We start from the raw sequence: 24,483 nt of genomic DNA on the forward strand, positions 1-24,483 counted from the left end.
GCCATGTTTCCACAGAGGCACTGCATACAGCTTGGCCCAACGAAGGCCTCGTGCATACCCCGCGCAATTAGCACATGTCATAATTACACCTAACTTAAACAACTTTTACTTAATTGTTGGTCAGATTATGCTAAACAGGGGACATTTTACACTACAGTCCCCATACACTAAGAGTTCAGAGTCAAAATAGACAGTTTACATTTTCTTGAAAAAAAATTCTTCACTCGCGAAAATATTCTGCCGCGAATATGTCCATCGTTAGGCATTCGCGAAAATTTTATGCCGCGGATATTTTCCGTTCTACAGTAACAACTGCGCACGGCAACTGAACACGTTTGAGTGATCAGTCTGGGTGCGCAAAACACTGCGACTTGTTCAAGGCGGGGTACGCTAACTGATCGGCAAAGCCGCGGCGCTTCATCAAACGATGAGAACCAGGCGAGATCGACAAAAACGCCTTGTTTTTATAGCTCTAAAATCGTTATTCTTCAGTCAATTTCAAAATTTAAAAGAGCTATTAGTGATAGAGATATATTTGCTGGCGACTGTCTCGTTCCCAAAAGTGACGCTGCACAAGATTTGATATTTTATTGCTTTGGTGGGGAGGAAATATTCCCATGATACACAAACTGAACGGCTACTCCCTCATAATCGCTAGGCAATCTTGATAAAATGGACCCACCAAAAGGGCTAAAACGGGGGGGGTCCTTACGGAAAAATCGTCAAGGGCAGAGAAACGCAATGTTAATGTAATTCTTCCATTTGTCAAGCGCCATTGATTGGAAATTGATCTTTCAATAACAATTCTGTTTTGTGAACATGTAAAAGAATAAAAAGATGTCAGAATAATTTATAAAATAACCGATTTTGTTTTCTAAGTAAGAGCAAGTTATTGAGATAAATTGTTTTAAACGTTCTGGTGTCATGTGTATTCATGTTTATTTTAGTAGTGTAAAAACATCAATATTTGTCCACGACCTACACTCGTTATTCGTGAACAAAACGTGTATCAAAGCAAATGTGGAAAAGGAATGGTAATCTAAACTGAACACCCTTCAAATACCAACTAAAAGAAACTGTGATAACCAGACGGAAAAAAACACTTGAAAAAGAAGACAGCGCTTACCTTCTGTCGAAGTGTGTAGTTAAGAAAAGCAAAGCGAGACAGACGTTGATCATGAGCTGTATGAATGATTTGCATGTAAAACAATGAATAATGGGAGATGGTGTGATTGTGGATGGACACTGGAATCGGAGGAATTGGGTTTGGTGAGTTGACAAGTTTGGGATGGTATGGAGAGTGGAAGAGGACGAAAAATATGTTTCTGCCGTTACTGTGTCATCTGATCAACTCTCATGATTGGTGCCGGTTACAAAATTTGGTGATAGCCGCGAACTGCGATCAACATCAAACCTTAACGATTACAGGTTTCATCCTGCAGACGAGAGATTATTTTGTTGCACAGAGCAGCGATTATAATCACACGTATGTTGTAGCAATTAAGATTGCAAAGTTTTCTGTAAAAATACTGTATCCCATTGAAAACACAACTGATCTGTTCTGAGTTGTATTTTAAATATACATGGAGAAATCACTTGGTTTCAAACAAATAAATGCCTTCGTAGAGTTGTGGAGAAACTCGTGAGCTACAAATGTAAAGGAATTACTTAGTCTATACTTAAATGCCGCCAACTAATAGTGCAGCGTTAATGCGGACAATTACAGTCGTGAGCTGTTCTTACTTGAGATGAGAGATCTCCTCTTTGCTCACACTCAGTTGTTCATTGAGAGACATGTCTAGGAGGCTGATCTGGGAGTCCATCAAACTTGCCACTGACACATTCAACAGCTTGTTACTTCCAACATCAAGCACCTGAAAAGTGGATTGATAAATGAAATACAAACCCTGGTAAACAGAGACCGGAATTCAAAAGGGCTTTATCTTAAATGTGCATTGTACATGTAAGGTAAAATAGGGTGTTTGTATCCCCGGTGTAAAAGTAACCCACGACCTACCTAGCTGGAGTCCGCCGGACTCTAACTCCTGGGAATCTAAGTCCTACGGTCCTGGACGGCTAGGAGCTGGAGTCCTAGGACTTAGGTTACTAGCAACCAATGTCCTTGGACCGTGACTCCTTAGGAATGTAGGTCCAAAATCTAGTAATCTCCGTCCTAGGTGGACTTCCATTACTAGAACAAACTAGTATTCCAAGTCCTATGCAAAACTACAGTAGATTTTCAAGGAAGATACATTACTCTACTCAAAGTGCCTGCACCTAATTTTCATTCGCAGTGAGGTGTTGCAGCTTACCGATTTTCTATGGCAATGGCTTTTACAATTTCATTCGCCTTGTACTGTACATGTACATGTATGTACATAAAGAAATCAACAAGTCATTCTGTTTAACCAGATTCTGTATTTAATGCAAGTATTCACAAGGGTTGACATAAATACTAGTATCATACCCTGCTCTTGAATTGGGCTCTCAAATCACTCTGTTTTTAACCAGAATTGATACATATTGTGGTATTGATAATGTGTTGACAGTGACATGAAGACTGGAACGTAGTTTATTTCTTTTCATTCTCAGACGGCCCCTCATGCCATATCTTTAAGTTCGCCCCGTTTATTGAGGATTTCAAGTGGATACCATCCTCGTTCCTTAACAAGTATCCCCCTCTCTTGGTCTTGCTCCTTATGACATACGGGCCCAGCCAAGGTAACGCAGATTTTCCCCCTTTTCGATCCGATCGTACCAAATTTTTCTTCAGGACCTTGGTTCCAACGGGGATATCCTGCAACAAAAAGAAATATGAAGTTTGAGAACAGAAGTTTGAGAACAGAAGTTTGCAATACATGTAAGGTGCCACTTGCCTTAGACAATAGCTTCTTTGCAACATTTCCCTTCTTCAGATCAGTGACGTCATCTTCGCATGGTCAAATGAAGCAACATTTTCATGAATAATACATGAAAGCGTTTTGTCTAACACTCACGTTTTGAGAGATCCTCCTCTTGTTGTAATGCGTTTCTTCCTCCTCTTGTTGTAATGCGTTTCTTGTCGCCCCTGGGCCTTCTCGATGTTTTTAAGCACTTTCTGCCCTATAGACTCTCGCATTCTAGTAACTCTCTTATTGACCTCTGCATGTTGTTCACTCCCACTTGGTCGGGGTTCGTCTGCTTCGGCGTTTCCCTCAGGTTCATCCACATCTTCAGGAAGAATGGGTTCCCTAAAATGAATAATGATTGAACTTGCGCGACACATAATAAGAGTGATTCAAGGATATTGTAACCACTTATAGCTACACACGCAGCAATATTGATAACCAGTTAGTACTTGGAAACTGGTAAGTACATGTCAGAACGAATCACTTACTTATTATCAATCTAAGCTGAATTTAAGACTTATTTGGTGTCAAAAGTTTGGGTCAATTTTCCTTTCCTTTTAGACAACAGAAGACCAATAATTACCTGCCATACATGAGGAAAAAGGGAGAAAATCCCGTTGAGGCGTGCTTTGAGGTGTTGTACGCGAACACGACTTGAGGCAATTGGTTCTCCCAGTCATCACCTGGCTCCATCTTTAGTAGCATTGCTTCCAATGTCTGATTGAAACGTTCTGGAGAAAAAAATATAACAAATGAAGCGAAATTAATTTACGTATAAAACAGAATTAGAATATGTGGCCTTGTAATGTATTGTATGCATTTATATAGCGCTAACAAGTTAACCTGCTCAAGTCCTTTACTTACCAGTTAATCCATTCGACTGAGGGTGGTAAGCCGTGGTTCGGTGGTGCGATATTTCTAAAGCAGTCACTATGTCCTTCACAATCTCGTTGTTGAATTCCCGCCCTTGATCGGAGATCAAAACCCTTGCGAAACCAAAACTGAAATAAAGAATACGAATACGGAATTATGTTTTTTGTGCGTATGTCTATTGATGAACAGTCCTGTCCCTGAGTAAGGCATGATGGGTTATACTTACATGTAGCTGCCAAAGTAGCGCTAATTTGACTATCGCCTATGTCTTAAGTTATAGTAATGTCTTATGCCTATGTCCTATCAACATGATCAAGGAGAAAGGAAAATTATTTATTTGTCTGATTTCATTCTCTATTCATTGTTCAAATTTAGTCTATAAAACTTACCACAAGAATGACTTGAAAAGCACCTTCGCAACACCTTCTGCATGTTTTGACGGTAGTGGGTTCGCCTGGGCCCACTTGGAGAAGTAACAGGTCGTCGTGCATATGTATTTATTGCCATTCCTTGACTCTTCTAGAGGCCCGATAAGATCGATACCAATCTGAAATCACAAAAAGGGGACAAAACGAAAGTAGAGTTAGAACGCAGATAATCAATTGTAGCGTCTTGCCCAGTAGGACACCACGGCATTACGAGATATTACATTGTATTCAAATGCAAGATACTATCGCTATTTATATGAGCATACTGCAGTTAGTTATAAACAATGAAGAGTGTAAACTCACCGTTCTATAGCATTGCGCTTTAGCGACAGGGATCGGGTGAAGAGGCGGGGCGACCATATTCATTTTGCGGTTTACCAGCTGGCATCTTGGGCATTTCTTCAGAAAGGCATTAACGTCGGCTACAAGGTTTTGCCACCAATAGCGCTTTTCAACTTTGTCCAAGGTTTTATCCCTTCCTAAATGCCCACCTGAAATGTTGGAATGGTAGTTGAAAAGAGGAAAGATTTTCGGTACCACGATCATTTCACCACAGTTGCCTTCAAATTAAAATTCGCTTATTTGATATAAGTGTTCAAGTGTATCCTTAGAACAGTAAGCACATCAGTAAACACTACGCATAAATTAACCATCCATCGCTTACCTAAGGCCGACGAATGGAGATTCGCAAGCGCGTCATCGATCTGTTTTGGCGTCATAAGGACCTTGCGCCAAGGACTTTCGTGTAATTCCCCATCTTGGTCAGCATCATCGTAAGTGCCTGGGACGTCGTTTATCTTCTTTTTCAGTCGCCGATACATGAGTTCACCGCGTTCAAGCTGTAAAAAGACGTATGCTGGTGTTAACAGTGAAAGCATTCATGGTTGTTGCTTCCCAGTCTAGTTTTTTTTTAGAAATTTGACATTTTTTTGCTTGCAACAAAATTGCCTGTTTGGGATGAACACTGTAGTCGTGCGTACATGCATTAAAATGTATTGAAATCTAGATCAGCAACACCGAATTTGTTGCACATATTTGTCGAAAAAGTGTACCATTAGATTTCGCGCTGGAGAGGAAAACGCCTATGCTATGGCATGGGGTCTATATATTGATTGAATTTGAAACATCATAACCAAAATCCTACGCAGCGCATCAATAGCTTTCTCAAAAATAAGCTTCCTCCAGTCATCCGGACCTATTTTCCTAGGAAAAAAAGTCCCCAAGACCTCCTTTCCTAGGAATCTAACTCCCCCCGGACCTTCTTTTCTAGGAATCCAAGTCCCAAGACCTGCTTTACCAGGACGTCCCCCAGACCAGCTTTCCTCGGAATCCAAGTCCCCAAGACCTGCTTTCCTCGGAATCCAAGTCCCCCAGACCAGCTTTCCTTGGAATCGAAGTCCTCAGATCTGCTTTCCTAGGAATCCAAGTCCAAACTTACCTTAAAATTGTTCTTTGCTGCTCGGCGGATGGACCGCTTCCTCGAAAGACTGCAACGAGCTGGATAGGCATGGTCTTGTAAATAGCGAAAAATAATGTGCGGGTCATGAGGTGTTCTTTCGGTTGACATCTCGGCAGGAATGAAGGCCAATACAAGTTTCCACTTGCGTTTTATAGGCCTAGGCTACACTGATGATCATGATTGAATGTTGAGTCACTCGAATGATTGTAATCGATTATGCAAGATGTAATGAATAGAAATAAACAAAAAAAGAATCGACCGAGCGGGACTCGAACCAGCGGTTTCTGCTTACTAGGCAGGGACCATGACCACTACACTATGGGGGATTGGCTGTCAGACATCCCAAAACTTTAAATATTTGAACGCATGTTCTATTATATACCGTAGTACATGCGTATGTAATTTAAGTGGGTACGGACATTGGTTACGGGGACCTCAATTTCTGTCACTGTTGTAAAAGAAATCTAAGTCCCCCAGTAATCAAAGTCCTACCTTCCTTTTATATATATAGGAATCGTAGCCCAGGAAGGGAAGTCCGGTTAGGACAACCGTTCCCAAGGAATGGGGGCCCGTAGGGCCCCCATTCCTTGGGAACCAAGGTCCGTAGGACCTTGGTTCCCATTCCTTGGGAACCAAGGTCCGTAGGACCTTGGTTCCGGGCGGACTTGCATTTCTTTTACACCGGTCTAATTGTAGCCCCTGGCAATGTTTTTGATTCATATTCCTGTAACCATTATCATTATTATCATTATTATATTGGCTACAATTCATATAGCGCTTTATGTAAAACAACTTCTAGGTTTTTTACATTTAATTAAAATACAATAATACGACAATTTTGCTATGACCAGTAAGAAAATAAGGCCGATAAGGCAATAAGAAATAAAACTGAGACTATAGGACATTAGCTAAGACAATTAGGGATAAGACGACTATAAAACGTTCTCGAGTGCATTGTCACCGAAGAAGTGCTTCCTAAAAAGATACGTTTTTAAGTGTGACTTGAAGGTTTTGATGTTAGCTATGGATTTTAAAATATCTGGTAATTGGTTCCGAAGTTTTGGCCACGCCACAGAAAAGCTAGAAGATCCAATCGCCCTGCCAGTGCGGACCTCCCGGCATAGACTTTTATCACTAGATCTGAGAGCGCGGGCCCGAGTATAAGCCGATACACAGTCTGCGCAGTAATGCGGAGCAGTTCCCGAAAGGCTTTTGAAGACCATGACGTTGATTTTATACTCCATGCGCGCCCTCAGAGGTAGCCAGTGGAGGTCACGAAGCACAGGGATGATATGGTCTCTTCTAGCCACCCTCGTGACGAGACGTCACCATGGATGGAATTAGTCAGCCAACCAAAGCATGGATATGAAAGAGGTGACTCTTGAGTATCTCCCCATAACTATTTTTGGATTATGCAAAATGTTATGTAAGAGCTTTGGCTATAAGAATTAAACAAATCACACACATGCACAAAAAAAGTTTGGATTCAACATTTTGCAGTTATAAATTTTCACATTTCTAGAGCATTGATAAATTTGAAACTTGGTTCAGGTGATCATTATTGAGTGTAGAGAATGTTGTATGCGGCATTTGATGTCATCATTAAAAATGAATTTTTCAGAGACACTTTTCTGACCAAGGTACCCTCAGGGTATGTGTTGCCCGTTGGTTCGGGGTATTTGTAGCCCCTATCAATAGTTCGATATATCCTGTCATAAATCATGAAGATGCTAGGTTTCTTCATTCTTATACCTGAACTATATTATTTGATCATAAATCTATCTGATTTAGATACAATGCTAACCCTATGTACCAAACATGATACATTTGAGGTTTTATACTAGTTCATCTAACATTATTTCAAAATAAAATATTTTCAAAGTTACTGATGTCTCTAGTTAAAGACACAGCATTGACTAGATAGCAGCATTTCTCATGGTACATTGCATTACCATTAAGTTATGCCAGCTATAGTTGGGTTAACACATGACCCATACTTGAAACTACAGATTTTAATGGCGCACAACAAGACCGTCAGTCAATTCAGAATATCACAAGCTGTTGTACTGTCTGACACAAGGTGTAATTTATAACAGAGGTGGTGAATAGAACTTTGTGTTTAACACCAGTTTAAAATCAGTCTGATTTGCGACGATATTGCTTGAGTTGTTGGTGTGTGATTGCATCGAACATCACTTATGTGTTCAATAAATACGTTTGTGTATGTTTTGATACCAGCAAAACCTCGTCGTCAACATAGATTGGAATAATATTGAAAGTTTTATTCCCATTGAAAATTATAAACCTGTGAAAAAAATGTTTTCATACGTAAAAAAACATGAAATTTGTAACTTTATCAGGGGCTACAATTACCCCAAGGCCATGGGGCATTTGTAGCCCCTGACCACAAGTCTCGTACTTTACTCCATTTTACCTTATTTATATATACATAGAATCGCGTACAAAACTAAGAACAGTTTGTTGATAATGCTATCACCATATTGAGGATGAAATAGCATTGTGATGATGCAAAGAAAAACAGTACTCATACGTTACCTTTAACGACTTGGATGTTGAAAAGTTCGGCAAAGTACGGAGTCGGTTTGAATGAGCCCTAAGCACTGAGAGGTTGGCAAAGGTAGCCAAGCATTCAGGAATGGTCTCCAAACTGTTACCGGACAGATTCAACTCGTTCAGCATTTCTAGCCTGGACATGAGGCTAAAAATAGAAGAAGATTGAATTATTCCTAAGAACATACTCCTATTTATGGTAGTTGATAAAGCTTGGAATCAGTGAAACCTTGGAACCAGTGATAAACCTTGGAATCAGTCCTAAAAATGCATAAAAACATGAAATAATGCCATTCGAACCTAACGTGGTTACGAATCAACATTTGGAGCTTATTCTTACATGATCAGATCGGAATTTTATGGTAATTTAGAAATCTGTCGCATATCCGATTCAATAGTCTATATTTTAGAACAACCCAGTTGTACCTCGCCTCCAGTGTACAGTACTGATCTCCCAAATATGGGAAGACACGCCCACCACACACCCATAATATGGACCAATAGCGCTCCTCTTATAAATACGCCACCACCACGCGGGGCCTATTTGAACTACGGATCGGTCTGTTCATACAGGGTGATACAGAGAAAATTGGGGGCCTGCCATGCATTATGCATGGATAAGGTTGACGACTATGTCTAGGCCTAATTGTCTATGATTGACTGATATTTTATAACAAACGATGAATAAAAGAAGCCTAGTCATGTATGTTTATTACCGAAGTTTGCGGATGAAAATTTCCTTCGCCGTGAGCGATTTCTTACATCTTCCAGTACGCATCGAGGGATGCAGAGATCTTTGTGACGTCACCAGTTCTAAGCGGTTTTTTTTTATTCACGTGTGTGTTTGTCCTATGATCTCGTGCATCTAGTACCGAGCATAATACTTTATCGTCTATGGAATACAAAACAATCATAAAAACTAATTTTTGCTTCCATTGAAGAGAAATAAAATATTTTAACGACCACAGCGCATTGCCAATTGATGACGTCATCCTCCACATTAAAAATGTTGGCTTCTGAACTAACTGGCAAGTTGCTATCGATAAAGTCAGCTGGGACGAGACTGTCAGTTGGGAGGGTATAAATCGTGGAAGGAACGCACCCGATTTCCCGCGCTATTTGCACAGTGATTCCACGGTTTACATTGAATATTCCAAGGTTTATCAGTGTTTCCAAGGTTTCACTAATTCCATACTTTATCAACTACCCCTATTTATAGTAGCCACGGCCACTGGCAAAATTATAGCTGAATCGCTCTACAAACGAGCGGTTTCTATTGTGCGAACTACAATGCAACCGTTACGACACGACGATTGAAATTGGGAAGGGGCTGCCGATTGTTTTTGAGGTATTTGTAGTATCACCAAACGTCACAAGAGCGGAGCTGAAATAGGCCGAAACTGCGCCTCGCCGCTGTTTTTAGGCAAAAGGACTGCTCAACCCGAGCGGTTTTTGGTGAGACAGGCACTACTGACACATGAGGTATCCATTTCTATTCTAAAATACCTCAAACTATCATCAAAATGTGATTTTGACTGCTTTTTGACAGCTACCTTATTTTGCACTAACCTCGGCTGTTCTGCTTTTATATACTCTAGGGTCGGCTCTGAACCACCATGCCAGCAAAAATTATAAACCTGCCAACATTATATTCATTCATGAACTCTTTTGTGTCATAGGAACCAACCAAAGGCAACACTCTGCATTTGCAGGGCTATTGTGTCTTGGTCTGGGAAGCCATGTCACTCACATCAGTACCAAGGCCTTATTTGTTCAATGAAAAACGACAACGGGTTTTATTAATCAGAATTGTAGGTAGTAACGTATTGCACGACAGGTAAGGGATGAATACAAAGGGCCCTTTTTAAACATTCACTTGGTCATTGAAATGTATTCGTTCTGAAAGGACGAGACAAGAAGGTGTGCGTAACCACCATCGACAAGGTCTGTGATTTCATAATAATCAACAACGTGGCTTGTCATTCGATCAGAGAATCCCCACACTCGTGAACTCAAGCCAATCAATGGCTACGGTGAACCTAACAAAATAATTGCCATATCACTCTTATGAATGAATATAATATGGGCAGGTTCGCTAGTTTATGCTGGCATGGTGGTTTAGAGCCGAGCCTAGAGTATTATACACTGTCAACAGAAATACACTGTAACCAAGGTATTTCAGAATAAAATCGCAATCAATCGTCGTGTTGTCATGGCCCACGTTAAAGGTCGCATGATATAAAAAGCTCGTTTGCGGAGTATTCAAGCCAGTTCGAGTTGTGCAGCGCAGTTTTGTATATCAGGGAAGCGGCTCCCAGTTTCAGCCAAGCTGAGCGCATAATCAGCTTTAATCAGTTCTCCTACATCGTGTTAGATTGGCAATTCAAAGACAATTATTTTGGGAAAATGACTGCCACAAACGTAGTCGCTATAGACTTACAGAGGTGAAATTTTTGCGATCGCTTCTCTACTCTTCTACGTTTAATCAGAGAAAGACTATTATGATGTGTTCGCTTTTGTACATTCAACACAGCCAGTTGCTTTCTTTGCTACTTACGTTTCGTTGACTTCATACAGGTTATTGTAAGCGAGATGAAGCACCTTTAGTCTGGGGTACTGACATATAGTGTTCATGACATCATCTTGGAGGAGATTGTGAGATAGATAGAGTTCCTGGAACTTGTTTAGATCCTCGGTGGAATGAGGAGAGGGCAGGCTAACGAGTCGGTTGTGACTTGCATTGAAGATTCTTAGTCTGTGGATGAAAAATTCACAATATAAGAGAAAGGTAGTGCTTTTATCTATTACTGCTTTCAACCTGTCCCCCTCCAGAATGATAAAAAGATACGATCAACGTCATATTTTTAAGAATGACGTTCATCATGTTTGGTGTTTGCTCATCGAGAGGCAAGATGGATGAACAGAAGATGACTGCAAACGAAAGATTCACATCCAACAACAGGCTATCTGACCTCAGACTAATCTTAAGTAGTGCGCCCCCACAAGTTTTCTAGGCGTTTTACATCTGATATACAATGCAGTTTTGCATTCATTGCTGCATTCATCACAGGCCATAACCTTTGTGATGATCTGAAAAGATGACATAGATAATATGAACTTTCGGATTTTTCATAAGTAACTGTCACTGTCCATTCACGCAAAAACCACGTATACTGGGCTGATTTCTTCAATAAGTCAAATGTTCTCAAATCAAATTTTGGGACTCAAGAAGACCATCACATTTCAGTAACCTTGGTATAAATTAAATGTTTGCATGGAATCGGGTACATTGGCGTAGTGCATTGAATCTGTACTGCTTATTTTTAGATGCAGTTTTTGAATTGTTTAGGTTATTTTCTTTGGTGTATATCTTCCATTATGCTAAGATCTAAAAAATATCCATTAAAACGAAAATCGTCAAAGGGGAGCTGAGTGATCTTATGTGCGCCAAAGTTTTGTATCGAAACGGACATTTTGTTTTGTTTGTTTGTTTGATTGTCAATGCCAAGCGAACGTACTATCATAAACTGGCCACTTGCGACAATAGAAACATGTTCCGCACTGTGAATGGGCTCCTATGTACAGGCACTGATCGGCCGCTTCAAACATGCGATGATGAGTTGCAGCTTGCAAATGATTTTGCAGTCTTCTTTGAGGGGAAGATACTGAAGATTCGCAAGGGGTTCCCGACCCCGCACAAAGACACAGCAAAGCCTCCAGAACAAACGCTTCCCTCCTTCCAAACAGTAACCGAGGAAGAGCTACTGAAGCTCATCCGGAGCCGCCCATCAAAATCCTGTGCACTGGACCCCATTCCAACTATACTTCTCAAAGACCCTCTGGTTCTGGGTGCCACCTTAAACCTTCTCATGAAATGTGTAAATGAGTCGATTGCATCAGGAATTGTACCGGACTGTTTGAAGACAAGTCTGGTTACCCCCCTTCTCAAGAAGCCTAGTCACGACCGGGACGTACTAAGGAACTATCGTCCGGTCTCGAATCTTCCCTTCATTGGGAAGGTTATTGAGAAGGTCATCGCCCAGCAGCTGGTACGTTTCCTAAATGCAAGTGACTCGGTCGACCCCCTCCAGTCGGCATATAGAGCTGGTCATAGTACGGAGACCACTCTCCTGAAGATAAAGGCTGACATCGACAGGGCCCTGGATTCTGGCCGTGGGGTCATACTGATACTGCCTGACATGTCCGCCGCCTTTGACACCATTGACCATGGGGTCTTGTTTTCAAGACTTCGCGGTCTTGGTGTCACTGGTAAGGCCCACGAGTGGTGCGAGTCTTATCTTTCGCTACGCACACAGACTGTTGTCATCAATGGCAAGAAGTCTGCCGCCAAACCCCTCGTCTACGGCGTGCCACAGGGTTCAGTTCTAGGCCCTCTCTTATTTTCCCTCTATATCCAGCCACTCGGTGCAGTCATAGAAAGACATGACATGATGCGACACGGCTTCGCCGATGATGTACAACTGTACACAACGTTTGAGACCTCACAGACAGGGCTGCTGGCGGCCATATCTAAGGCCGAGGACTGCGTGCGTGATGTAAGGGAGTGGCTTGCACCCAACCATCTAAAGGGCAATGATGAGAAAACAGAATTCATAATCATTGCTTCTAAACAAAGGACGTCGAAGTTGCAGCCACTCCCTACCATCCAGATTGGTGCTGCCTCGGTTCAAGCCTCTAGCCAGGTGAGAAACCTGGGGGCTCAATTTGATACACACCTTAGCATGTCTCCACAGGTATCCAGCGTTGTCAAATCAGTCTATTTCCAGATTTCTAGGTTGGCAAAAGTTCGAAGGTTCTTAACTTACAAAACATGTGCCCGTGTGATTAACGCACTTATTACCACTCGCTTAGATTTTCAAAACTCCCTTCTCCTGGCTTTGCCTGACTGCGAGATCTCTCGCCTGCAGAGGGCTCAGAACTCTGCTGCGAGACTTCTCACAGGTACCCGGAGGAGAGAGCACATAACTCCTGTTTTAAAAACATTGCACTGGCTGCCTGTGAGGCAGCGCATCCATTACAAACACCTACTGGTGGCACATAATGCCCTGCATAAGGAAACCAGTCCGTCATATTTACAGGTGTTCCTCAGTCTGCGGGCTTACTCCCGCGGTCTTCGGTCGACCACGGACCCCTGGCTCCTTGCCATTCCTCATACCAAAGTGCAATATGGTCTCCGATCTCTGTGGGCGGTGGTCCCCATACTGTGGAACTCCCTGCCGGAAGAAATGCGCTGCCTCACAGAGACACCCATTTTTAAGAAAAAACTGAAAACACCTCTTTTTATAAATACGTGTATTTTTGATTAGTCTCTTTTATCTCCGTGTCTATATTTTATGTACAGTGCATAGAAAATGTATTTTCATTAATGTTGCACTTTTAATTCAATAAATTATTATTATTATTATTATTATTTCAAATATCGCGATTGGTTCACAATAACATTAAAATCGAAAACAAAGACGTCTGGGGTACGCGATAACATTCGGTAGTATTTAAGATTGTTTGGTATTGTCGATGGACGTTTTACATTTAAAGTTAACATGAGGAAGGAAAGATGTGTACCTGATTGAGATGAGAAGCGATCTGTTACGTCCTCTAAAACATCGAGTAATGTCGACTGATAGTTCTACCAATGATACAGTGGCGTCACCATCAGTTCATAACGCCATAAACATGAATGCACAATTGTAAACTATAGGGCGAAGGCACTCTCCTGGCCTCCGGTCCTATTCTCTTTTTACACACTCCCGTTGAAATTCGTATAGTCCCTCTGCCACAGTTTTATCATCCACAATGATGCAGTGTGTAAAGTGCGCTGCTTGTAACATGGATTGAATAGCCTTCGTGTTATGTTTTGATAAAAAATAATTTTAAGGATGTCGTGAGAGTTCTTTTATTACACTGTGAAGTGTATTTGTGTCAAACATTTATGTAATAAAGATATACATTTTTTAAAACAGTGATCGGCGCAGTCACGGGCGCTCAGTGTTGCAGTGATCCGAGAAGGCGTAATCTGGTGACAGCGCGACAGATCACGTCCGAAGAGGCACCCACTTCGAACAGAATTTGTGAATTCATGCAGATTTCTCGCATGAATCTATTTTCTCAGCCATGTGACCCTCCTCGACGTCGCTCAGGCAATGAAAAGTATATTTTTGTTTTGTTTTTATTTTTATGAATGGGTCGTATTCTTGCAAAATTGGACGAAAACACTGAAACGATCCCTCGTCCTCCATTTTGAAAAAGTAGAACGCGTACTGATATTGCACGCATGCGTGTCCAACCTTACACACGTCCCATTATGATCATTGTCGGCCGTCGATAGTTTTCATTGTTGAAAGTTGGCTGGGGAAACAACTGCGGTTGAGTCAGCAGGTCGAGTTAGACTTGGCAACGATGAACCCCATTGACGACGCTTGGAGAATGGTGCGAAGGTTTTAAAATTAATGTATCTCTATTTTAGAACCATGACTTCCTGTTTTGTCGGTTATTTTCAAATGGGCAATAAAATGTCCCTGATGGTAAGATATACAGTAAATGCTCAGTTACCTCGGGATAGGCCTACTTCAGATCAACTTAGTTTTTGGTATAAAATGGGGCCCAGAGAGGGTATTCATGTAAAATGTGACACTGATTTTTTAGTGAATAGAAGTGTACAGGCCTATGGTTGATTGGTTTTCTGAAAGAGGACTTGAATGAGACGTGTCCTTTGCCAAGGCCTGGGTCTATTTCATACTATTGTAGGAGAAAAAGAATTAACCCTTTCTTGTTTTTTAGTGAAATTGGTTTCAGTCATTCAATACGCAGACCTCTGACCAGTGACAATGATTACAACTTTTATCCACCTTTTCGTGTTGTTTGTACGTTTGGTTGTCTGCATGGATATGCCTAATGATGGTGAGGGTGATATGGAAGGTCATCGTCCTGGTACGTCTAGGCGACTCCATGGCTACCCTGTGGAGGCACGTCTACGGCATGCATTAGACTGTCAGCATGCTATTGAACATGGTCAGGTTTTGAATGTCGCAGAGTATGCAAGGAGGCATAGATTGGCCAATTCAACTTTGCGCGGATGGATTCAGGACATTGACCACCTCATGGACCAGGCAGAACACAATGCTCACAGTCGAAGGGTGCGCATTGATCATGATGGATTATGGCCTGAGGTTGAAGATGCCGTGCACCAGTCATTTCTTGAGAGGAGGCAGAGAGCTCTGCCTGTATCCAGGTCTGATCTTCGCCAGGATGCTGTTGTAGCCTTTGAAAATTGGTGGGGTGAGCTTCCTGTCGAAAGACAGGATGAAATGAGGCACCAGCGCCCTGAAAGAGTGAACTTTGTTGCTAGTGATGGGTGGTTGTCAAGGTTCATGGCCAGAAAGTCCATCACGTTTCGTCGAAAGACCAAGGATACTGCCACATTACCACGTGATGCTGAGGAGAGGGTGGCTAGATTTCAAGAGGAGGTACGGACTACTGTTCAGGAAAATAACGTCCACACTATTTTTAACTTTAATGAAACTTTTACCCAACTTGATTTTCCGCCAATGTATACTGCTGCAACAAAGGGGTCAAAGAACATTGATGTGCGGACATCGAGGGGAACCCAAAACTGGGTTGTACGGTTGGACTTACAATTGGGTCAAATGGAGAGAAAGCTCCAGCTCATGTCGTTTTCAGGGAACCCGGTTTTGTTAGGGAAATCAGAGCCCTGCATGACATACCAGAAAATGTAAGGGTAAAGTCTTCAAGGTCTGGGTGGGAGAATGCAGGAACACTGCAGCACTGGCAGGAAGAAATCTTTTTTCCCTTTGTTGGAGACTTTAATCCAAATGAAATTTTGCTTTTGGTAGACAGATTTCGCCCACATCAGGCCGAACAATTCTGCCAGCCTCTGGTTGAAGCTGGTATTTTACTTGATGACATCCCTGCCAGATGTACATCTCTCGCCCAGCCTCTAGACCTAACCGTCATGAGGGGGTTTAAAACCTTGGTCCGTAAGTACTGGAAGGAATGGAAAACCCAGCATACTAATGCAGATGGACAGTGTGACAAAATCCCTCTCCTATCAGTTCTAGGAATTCTAAGTCATGCATGGGCTGATGTAAGTCCCAATGCAGCAATTCGGGGATTCCAAGTAGCTGGACTCATTCCACGTGAAAATGGACAATACGCCGATGCTCAGGCGGAAGGAGGTCTTCTCCTTGATGAAGATGAACTGTCTGATGTGGAAGAGGATATTGTGTTTCATGATTACAATGAAGACAGTGACTGACTTGTAACAGAAGTCTGAATTTGTCATAAAGTGTTGACCTTTCGGCTCATGAGACTCATTCCACCAATCAATGTTGAAATTTGGTCTTTTTTAGTGTTGTAATGAGTTGTCTAATGCTGACTGATTTTGACTTTTCATTCAGTGTTAGGATACACTCCAATGCAGACAAGAGCGACCTATTCACTTTTATTCTATTACTCAATGAACTCCCAAGGGGTCTGACTTGAATAAACGAAATGAGCATGATGTTCTGACTTCATGTTAATTTAAACACCTATTGAAACAGCTGTCACCAGAAATAAGTGGTCAACTTTCTCTCCCCCATAAAGGCCTCATATTATGTGTTTGCAAAAATTGGCTGATCCCGAGGTAACTGAGCATTTACTGTACTATGTTAATATCCTATGGAGGTTATTTTCCGGTTCTTCCTTTGATTTTAGAGCGGTTGAATTCGTTATTAAATTTTCACATGTACTGTTTAAGTCAAGTAAAGTGAAGTTTATTCACAGACGGACTGACATACATACATGAAACATCACATTCCTCATTTTATTATGAAGAACACTACTGCTTGCTAGGACGCACTCGAGGTCGGACAGTGTGAGGTAGTTGGTGACACATTTATTCTGGTAGGAAGTTTCTTATGTAAGTGTATTGAGGTTCTCGTTGTAACACTAGCATGTGACTATTTGACAAATATTGTTACAATAATAGCTTTTTTAATACGTCTTTAGTCCATTGGTGAATGTTATGCCAGCATTGTTTGGGGCCTGGAGGATACACTCTTGGGTAGATTTCTTCGAGGTTTGGCTCCTAAGCCCAGAGCAATAAAAGCCAAACAGGATTTTAGGGTAGACGATTGCCATGGGAGCAGAAATAAAAAATGTTCTTCAGAAAAGCCAAAAGGTCACTTTTGTTTCTGGTTATTTCTCATTCATACTTGGCACATGAGTCGATGGACATACAATCGATAATAATAATCTCAAGGTTTCACCCAGATTGGTGGTGAATTAAACGAAGTGGAAAATGTCTAAATCCGACGTCAATGTTCATGATTACAAATATATGTATCTTTATTTCGTTCCCATTGTCGCAAATGGTGGTTCAGTAAAAACAAAAATTCAAAGAAATTCGATTAGTACATGTAGTTCGTACCCTAAAACGATGCGGACATGACATTTAAGAATTAACTATAGTTGTTCCACGTCCGTTCTTATTGCGAACGCTGACGCCGATAGCTTGTATTTCTTATTCGCTATAAATACATGTTGTACTTACTTGTTGGCTTTCATGAGGAATGTCTTGGGCAGAGAACTGAGCCAATTGTGCTGGACGTACATTTCCTCGAGATTGACAGTTTCTGTCTCAAGTGGAAGGCCAGTTAACAAGTTGTGGTCTACCTTCAGGATCTTCAGAGATTGGGCATCACAAAACAGTCTGAAACAGTCAGGAGGACTCAGGACATCTATTGATCTCGTCTTAGCTTCCAATTCTGGTTGTTTGCCCGCTCAATACCAATATCATATCACATATGATGTATGGTCAATTTGGCGACATGTTGCCGACATGGTGTTTTATGGCATGAAAGAAGTATCCATCCTATCTATGTATGTTTTGAAATGTGCCTGAAGCTATACAGCAGACGCGATTATGGCATTGCACGTTGTTAATTTGCGTACATATATATCCTGTAAAATCTGACTTAAAACATCACTTCTGTATACCAACCCACTTTATTACTATGATGGTCACATGGCTGCACATTAATAATCTGTAGTACTATCTGCATTCTGATTGGTTTACCAAGGCGGATAGGCATAGTGATCATTGGCTTTGAACTTCACTGAACTGACACCGGTAATGTGACATTGGCAGTAGGCCTATTGTGAAATTATTGAGACGAGAAAATCAGCTCTGATCATTTCAGAATTTCAAGGTCGCGTACAAAAAGTTGTACAGGTTGTCCCAATAAAAAAAACCTTCGAAGACCCATTTTAATTTTCTTCTTCACTGAATTGGGTTTTGCTAATGACACATCATTTTCTTTGACGTTTTACAAATGAGGCTCTGAATGGTGGGTTGTCAAACACAGAGAAGATTAAAGTTAGCTGTTAGCCACAGTTTTGTAGGTTAATTACACCCTGATCATGCTAGCCTTCCACTTCGTCCGCGAGAAGAAATCTGAATTCTATGCCATCCTCTTCAGCATCTCCATCGACGACTGGAAGTGGCCCAGCATCAACATTGCCAGGACGAAATTCCGCTTCATATCCATTGATGATGACCTGTGGACTAACAGCCTCCCATGCATCATTTACAATGCGTATAACATCTGAAACTCCAATATTTCCACATCCGCCCTGCTCACCAGTATTTGCAATTTTCCATGTCTTCCATGCCTTTCGCGCGTTAGAAATAAACGACTTCATCACCGTAAGGTATAACGGCTGCCCCAAGGATGTGCAGCCCGCTGGCACCAACTGCAGAATTCCCCCCATATAAGTGATCCGCATTCCGAAGTGTTCTGTCCTGTGGGCGCGAAAATGGTCAACTATCAAGAAGAAATTTTCAACGTTCTCCCCTTCCAGGAATGGTTGCAGAACTTCAGGTACCCAGTGGTCAAGCAGGGTCTCCTCCGATCCTTCATCCGCCCTGTTTGTGAAAACGTGCACTTCACATTTTCTGGTAACTCCTCATTTCCAAGGCGTCGATTTGGCGTATAAAACCCCGGCACGGAAAAGTGATGTGTGCCGCCAGTTTCCCACCGGTACAAGAAACAGAACAAAGTTACAGTACATCCTAATTTAGAATTGGACTGAGACGTTCTGATGTCAATGGCATTAGCCCCTTTTTTGTTAACAGTGTACATTTACCAAATGTCGAAAAAAAAAGTCTGGTCCATGTTAATGACCACATGCATACTGTCAGTAACTTCATTGCGGTAGACTTCCATTCTTTGTGCGGCATCTGCTGGCAACGTAGTTGTGTTCTTTGTCACCTTGCGTAGGGAGAGGTTACTGCGTTTCATGAAGGCTTGCGTCCAGCCTCCGACGCTTGGAAATTGAAACGGACGGACGTGGTCTCCATGGCCTCTTGTCTCCTCTCTTCCCCTAGTTCATCCCACCATGACCGGAAAATTTCAAAGGCCTTCTCGTGCAGGTCTTGGACGGCAACTGGGATGCGTCTCTGTCGCAGCAGTTGGAGCCATTCGCGAAGCTGATCTTGCACGCCAGGCCACCATCCGTTGCTAAGATCTCGGACCCTCCTCTTCTTGCCATGGTCCACAGTTTCTTGGTTTTCTAGCTTCTGAAGGTCCCACTGGCGGAACGTGTGGGTGGAGATCTTATAATGGTCCGCAAATTCTTTCAATTCAATTTTCAGATTCCTTGGTCAATTCTGGTATGACACAAAGCCCCTTTTAGGGAAAGTGATAATAGTGTGGTAGACTATGTCATTTCGTTAGATTTTAATGTCCAAATTGAGATAGCGGTTGATTCCGGATCGATTTTTGCAAGGAATTCAAAAATTGACGGTAACAAATTTTCAGACTTCATCTAAGGGGTCAAATCCAAGATGGCCGCCAATACCTATAGGGCTCCGTAACTCTGAACCGATTCAGCTAAGAGGTTGATGTTGGTGTCCAGACATGGGTTTTTGGGGTCAAGCTATCCATTGTAGCCATCGGTTTCAATGTAAGATGGGCCAATGCAGTGAAATCCAAGATGGCCGCGAAGATGGCCGCCAATACCATCGGCGGCCATCTTGGATTTGACCCCTTAGATGAAGTCTGAAAATTTGTAACCGTCCATTTTTTAATTCCTCGCAAAAAATCGATTCAGAATCAACCGCTATCTCAATTTGGACATTAAAATCTAACGGGAGCTAAATTTATGACATAGCCTACCACAATGTAACGATTAGGCCTACATGATCATGTCCATCCAAGGCCCAGTCAATAAACTAAACCTCAATCTGTTTATGCATGGTCTTGTACAATAATTGGAGAAACAATGCATATTCAATACACTAACCAACCCACCTTGCCAAGTGGGTTGGACATCTTGAATGTCTTAAGTCCGATTTTACAGTATGTTGATGGCAAATAGCTTCGATTTTGTTTGGAGGTTACTTTTATTTGTTACCTTTGTGGCAGTGTCTTGAGTCTGTTGTTGTTCGCGAAAAGCCTCTGCATGAAGAAGCAGGTCGAGAGGAATTCGGGGAGACTGGCCAGGTTGTTGCTGAAATACAAACGTCATGTATATTCACAAGCTTCATCAGAAACAACAGGACAAACTATTTATGTAGGCCTCCATCTTTGAGCAGCAGATTAATGGTTTTAAAAAAACCTGTCATTGCCTTGTTATTTGCGCACTGTGCGCATCAAGTAAATTTTTTGAAAGTTGCCATTGAATTGGATCATAATGCAAAAGCTTTTGTTGGTTCGGCCTGGGTGCAGTGAAGAATGAAATAATATGGACGTGTGAGCTCTCGCAATCCCCTCAGTACCCTAACTTAGATCGAGTTTGAGCCATTATTTTACTTACAAAGATATATCAAGGAATGCAAGCCACTCTGGCTTAGGACTAATGAGCAACTGCTGGATGTCTGCAAAAGAAGTAAAATATTTATCATTCCTAGGCTGAATACTACCAGTACTACATCAATTGCCATTATCGGATATGTACATGCATTTTTTCTCAAATAAAGATGAACGTACATGAGCTATCCGCTCATCTAAAGCGCCTCGAAAACCATAGATTTAAATAGTTGTGACCTACGACCATGGTCACATACGACAAAAATCGTTCGTTTGCGGTAGTCATCGCAGGTACATGCGACAAGAATAGGTGAGCGCAGCGACCTGTGACCAATATCAAATCCAGCGATCATCAGTTTTCCATCAGACGTGAAATCTTTTTGTCGCACATAACAGCAACTATGATCGTAGGTCGCAGGGATTTTAATCGACCGTTTGCACGGCGCTTAAGGCCAAGAAGGGCACCGAATTCCTACCAACCTGATGCACAACGGCTGAATGTCCGTAAAACTAAGGCTTGGAGCACACAAAGTAAAATGTCGGCGAGATCACGTCTACAAGCAAGTTGAGGTGAAAGTCCAAAACTGTTCCCCAATAGTCACCGAGCTACTTATGACCCCAAAATGCGAAATCTGAGCTTTTTTAGAAATACACTTTTAATGAAACTGAACGTTTCTATGTTTATATCAGTACAAGATTTTTAATATCTCTTTAACATGATCGCGCAGACATTTACCCCTGTGAGACATAAAACCAAGCATAGGCATTTTTATTTCTGATTCGCCAAACGCTAAAGGATTTATGATACATCGCGTTGAAGAAAATATCTTAAACTTAAATCAGAATATGGGTCAGAAAAAACTGCTTCCTATCGTAAGAGCTCCTCCTGGTCAGTGTAACACTTTTTGTCGAGGGATTGACCCAAACGCTTTTTGATAAAAATGCTTGACTTTTCTACAGTTCACTTACTGTTATGTGACGCTTGAAAGTGCTTCAACTGTGTGCCATTCACCTGGATGTTGACTATCTTATTTCGTTCACAGTTCAGGTATTCCAAAGTTCGAACACAGCGAATATCTAGATCTACAATCTAAAGAAGAGGTTCATCATTATCAGAACATTGAACTTAATCACCTGCCTCATGCCTCTTTTAGGGAACATTATGATGGCGATATCGGGTCACTGGTTTTTGTGGTACTTCGCCCAGATCAGTGTCGACGTCATTTTGATACAGAAACCTCTGTTTGTCATCATAATTGTGAAAATCATTGAAATATGGTATTAGGAGAGTAATATTTTTGGAAAATGAAGAACGATTTCTGACAGGGAATCTCTTAGTTTGTTGTGGTTAAATCCATTTGTACGAGGTTATGAAGTAGGCATACAAGAAGTGTCTGCTTGTATTTTAACCGTTTCTCCGAGAAGGAAACTGTCATTAAGAAAGTAGTTGAACTGTAAGTCCCTATATAACATTAGTGTACGTTGGTTCTCGACACGTTGGTACGCCTGTGGACCTGAAATCAAACCTATTAAACAACTATAGGCAATACATGTAGATTTCGGATCGATTTGTAGCCAACTCACAAGGATACTTCCGAATTCCAACCAAACATCAAGCATACCCAGATTCCTCATGAAATATGCAGGTTTAGGTTCGAATCAATAAAAGCAGATGCAATTTAAGGAAAATATATTCGGAGTGGTCTTCAAATGCAAACGACCACGCTTGGCACAAGGAGTGGTCTTTTTAAGAGGGCAAATGGGCATATTCGGGACAAATTGACATACTTGGCACTACATAAAGGTATTTCACAACGAAAGGTTTTGCTCACACTGTCAATCATAAAGTAGGATCGGTCAAAGTATAGAGCCGTGTAAAATACTGACAACAATTTTGTTGACTAACTAGCCATAAATCCTATGGTTCCTTCAACATTATTTTTTAAATGTTTGGAAGCCATTGATGACGTAATATAAGAAAATTATTTGTCGATTCATTCTTCTCGTTCTGGCCAGACCTTTGTTTTACACGTGTGCAACTGTAGATTATATAACTAATCTTGTTAACGCTGAAGGAGTAATCTTACTCGATCTATTGTGCCATCATGCCTCTTGCTTTTGGTCTCGCCAGAAACAAACTGCAATGATACATCATTTTAACAGTAGATTACGACTAATTCTCCACGAGGGACTAAATTTGCATTCGCTCAAACTAGCTGGATGATATGAATAAATACTAACAAATGCTTCTATCTAAAACGCCATGTACATTTACACTCGGCCTTTCTGTACAAAATTGAAATAAAAGCATTTGCTAGACTTAATTCATACCACCAAATGTCTCAGGTTTACCCTAACAACAGCACCACTTACTTTAAAGTGCAGTTAAAGTATTTGAATTGTATGAGATAACTTTGAACGCTTTCCGTGAAAAAAAACAACTTGAAGAACATGATCCCACATGAAAAAAGTTACATCCATTTTTGCATAAGACAATAAAACGGCCAATGGCCATTGTGCTCACCGTATAGATATTTGGAGGTAAGGAATTCAACCTGGTTAAGAAACATACTACAGGTCAAACCAAAGTCGGTATGACATGTGATGTATCGTTGCTTGGAGCACTTACCATAAAATTATCATCGAAAACAAGTAACTAGATATCATTGAAAACAAGTCACTAATAAGCGTGATATTGCACTTTGTATTTTTTTTTAGTTTTGGCCCCCTGGTGGCCAAGTCGAGAATTGGATCGGACCGAAATTTAGTGTCAGAGGTTATCTGATTTTGGGTGTAATGTGTACCAAATTTCAAGTTCATACCTTCAGCGGTTAAGAAAGGTGCCACAGTTACCTTCAAACGGCCAATTCACGCCATTTGAATTCTGCGATCTTGAAAATAAGTCAAATCAAAAACCTGTATGGTATGTAATACATTTCCTTGCTAGGAGTACCTATCATAAAAAAATTAGCGAAAACGAGTAGCTTATAAGCAAGATATCGAACATTTTAGGTTTTTACTTTTGGCCCCCTGGTGGCTAAGTCAAAAATCAGATCGGACCGAAATTTGTTGTCAGAATCTAGTCTAATCTTTTGAGTTATGTGTACAAAGTTTCAAGTTCATAGCTCTAGCTGTTAAGAAACGTGCCGCTGTTTTTGAAACAGGATACAGACGACAACGGACGCTGCGGTGTTGTATAGACGGTGAGCCAAAAACGTCACAGGACAGTTTGTTACCCTCTGTTCACCGAGCTGATGATTGACATCTAAGAGTATCATCTGAAACACATGGTCGCCGCAAACAAACCCCCCATTTCTGACCGAACCATACGTCATCATATCCAGTTCCTTTGACCAGGGCAACGCTGCCTGCGTTATGTGATTGGCAGGCATACTTTTTCCTCATGGTTTAAACACGCAGCGGATCATTGCGGA

General features: G+C 41.4%; 1 protein-coding gene across 6 annotated transcripts in view; it reads right to left on the reverse strand.

Annotated features, from left to right (window-relative positions):
• The window catches only part of LOC135496244 (PH domain leucine-rich repeat protein phosphatase 1-like), a 111,437-nt gene that overhangs the window by 32,801 nt on the left and 54,153 nt on the right, over positions 1-24,483 (reverse strand). For all 6 annotated transcript variants that reach the window (XM_064785441.1, XM_064785442.1, XM_064785440.1 and 3 more), the window contains exons 8-14: positions 22,019-22,139; positions 21,057-21,117; positions 20,655-20,750; positions 17,791-17,949; positions 10,777-10,974; positions 8,205-8,367; positions 1,744-1,874 (exon numbers count right to left, since the gene is read on the reverse strand). In XM_064785441.1, coding sequence (XP_064641511.1) covers positions 1,744-1,874; positions 8,205-8,367; positions 10,777-10,974; positions 17,791-17,949; positions 20,655-20,750; positions 21,057-21,117; positions 22,019-22,139 — 929 coding nt within the window. The remainder of the gene's footprint in view (positions 1-1,743; positions 1,875-8,204; positions 8,368-10,776; positions 10,975-17,790; positions 17,950-20,654; positions 20,751-21,056; positions 21,118-22,018; positions 22,140-24,483) is intronic.

This window comes from Lineus longissimus, chromosome 11 (genome assembly GCF_910592395.1).
Source record: "Lineus longissimus chromosome 11, tnLinLong1.2, whole genome shotgun sequence".
NCBI lineage: Eukaryota > Metazoa > Nemertea > Pilidiophora > Heteronemertea > Lineidae > Lineus > Lineus longissimus.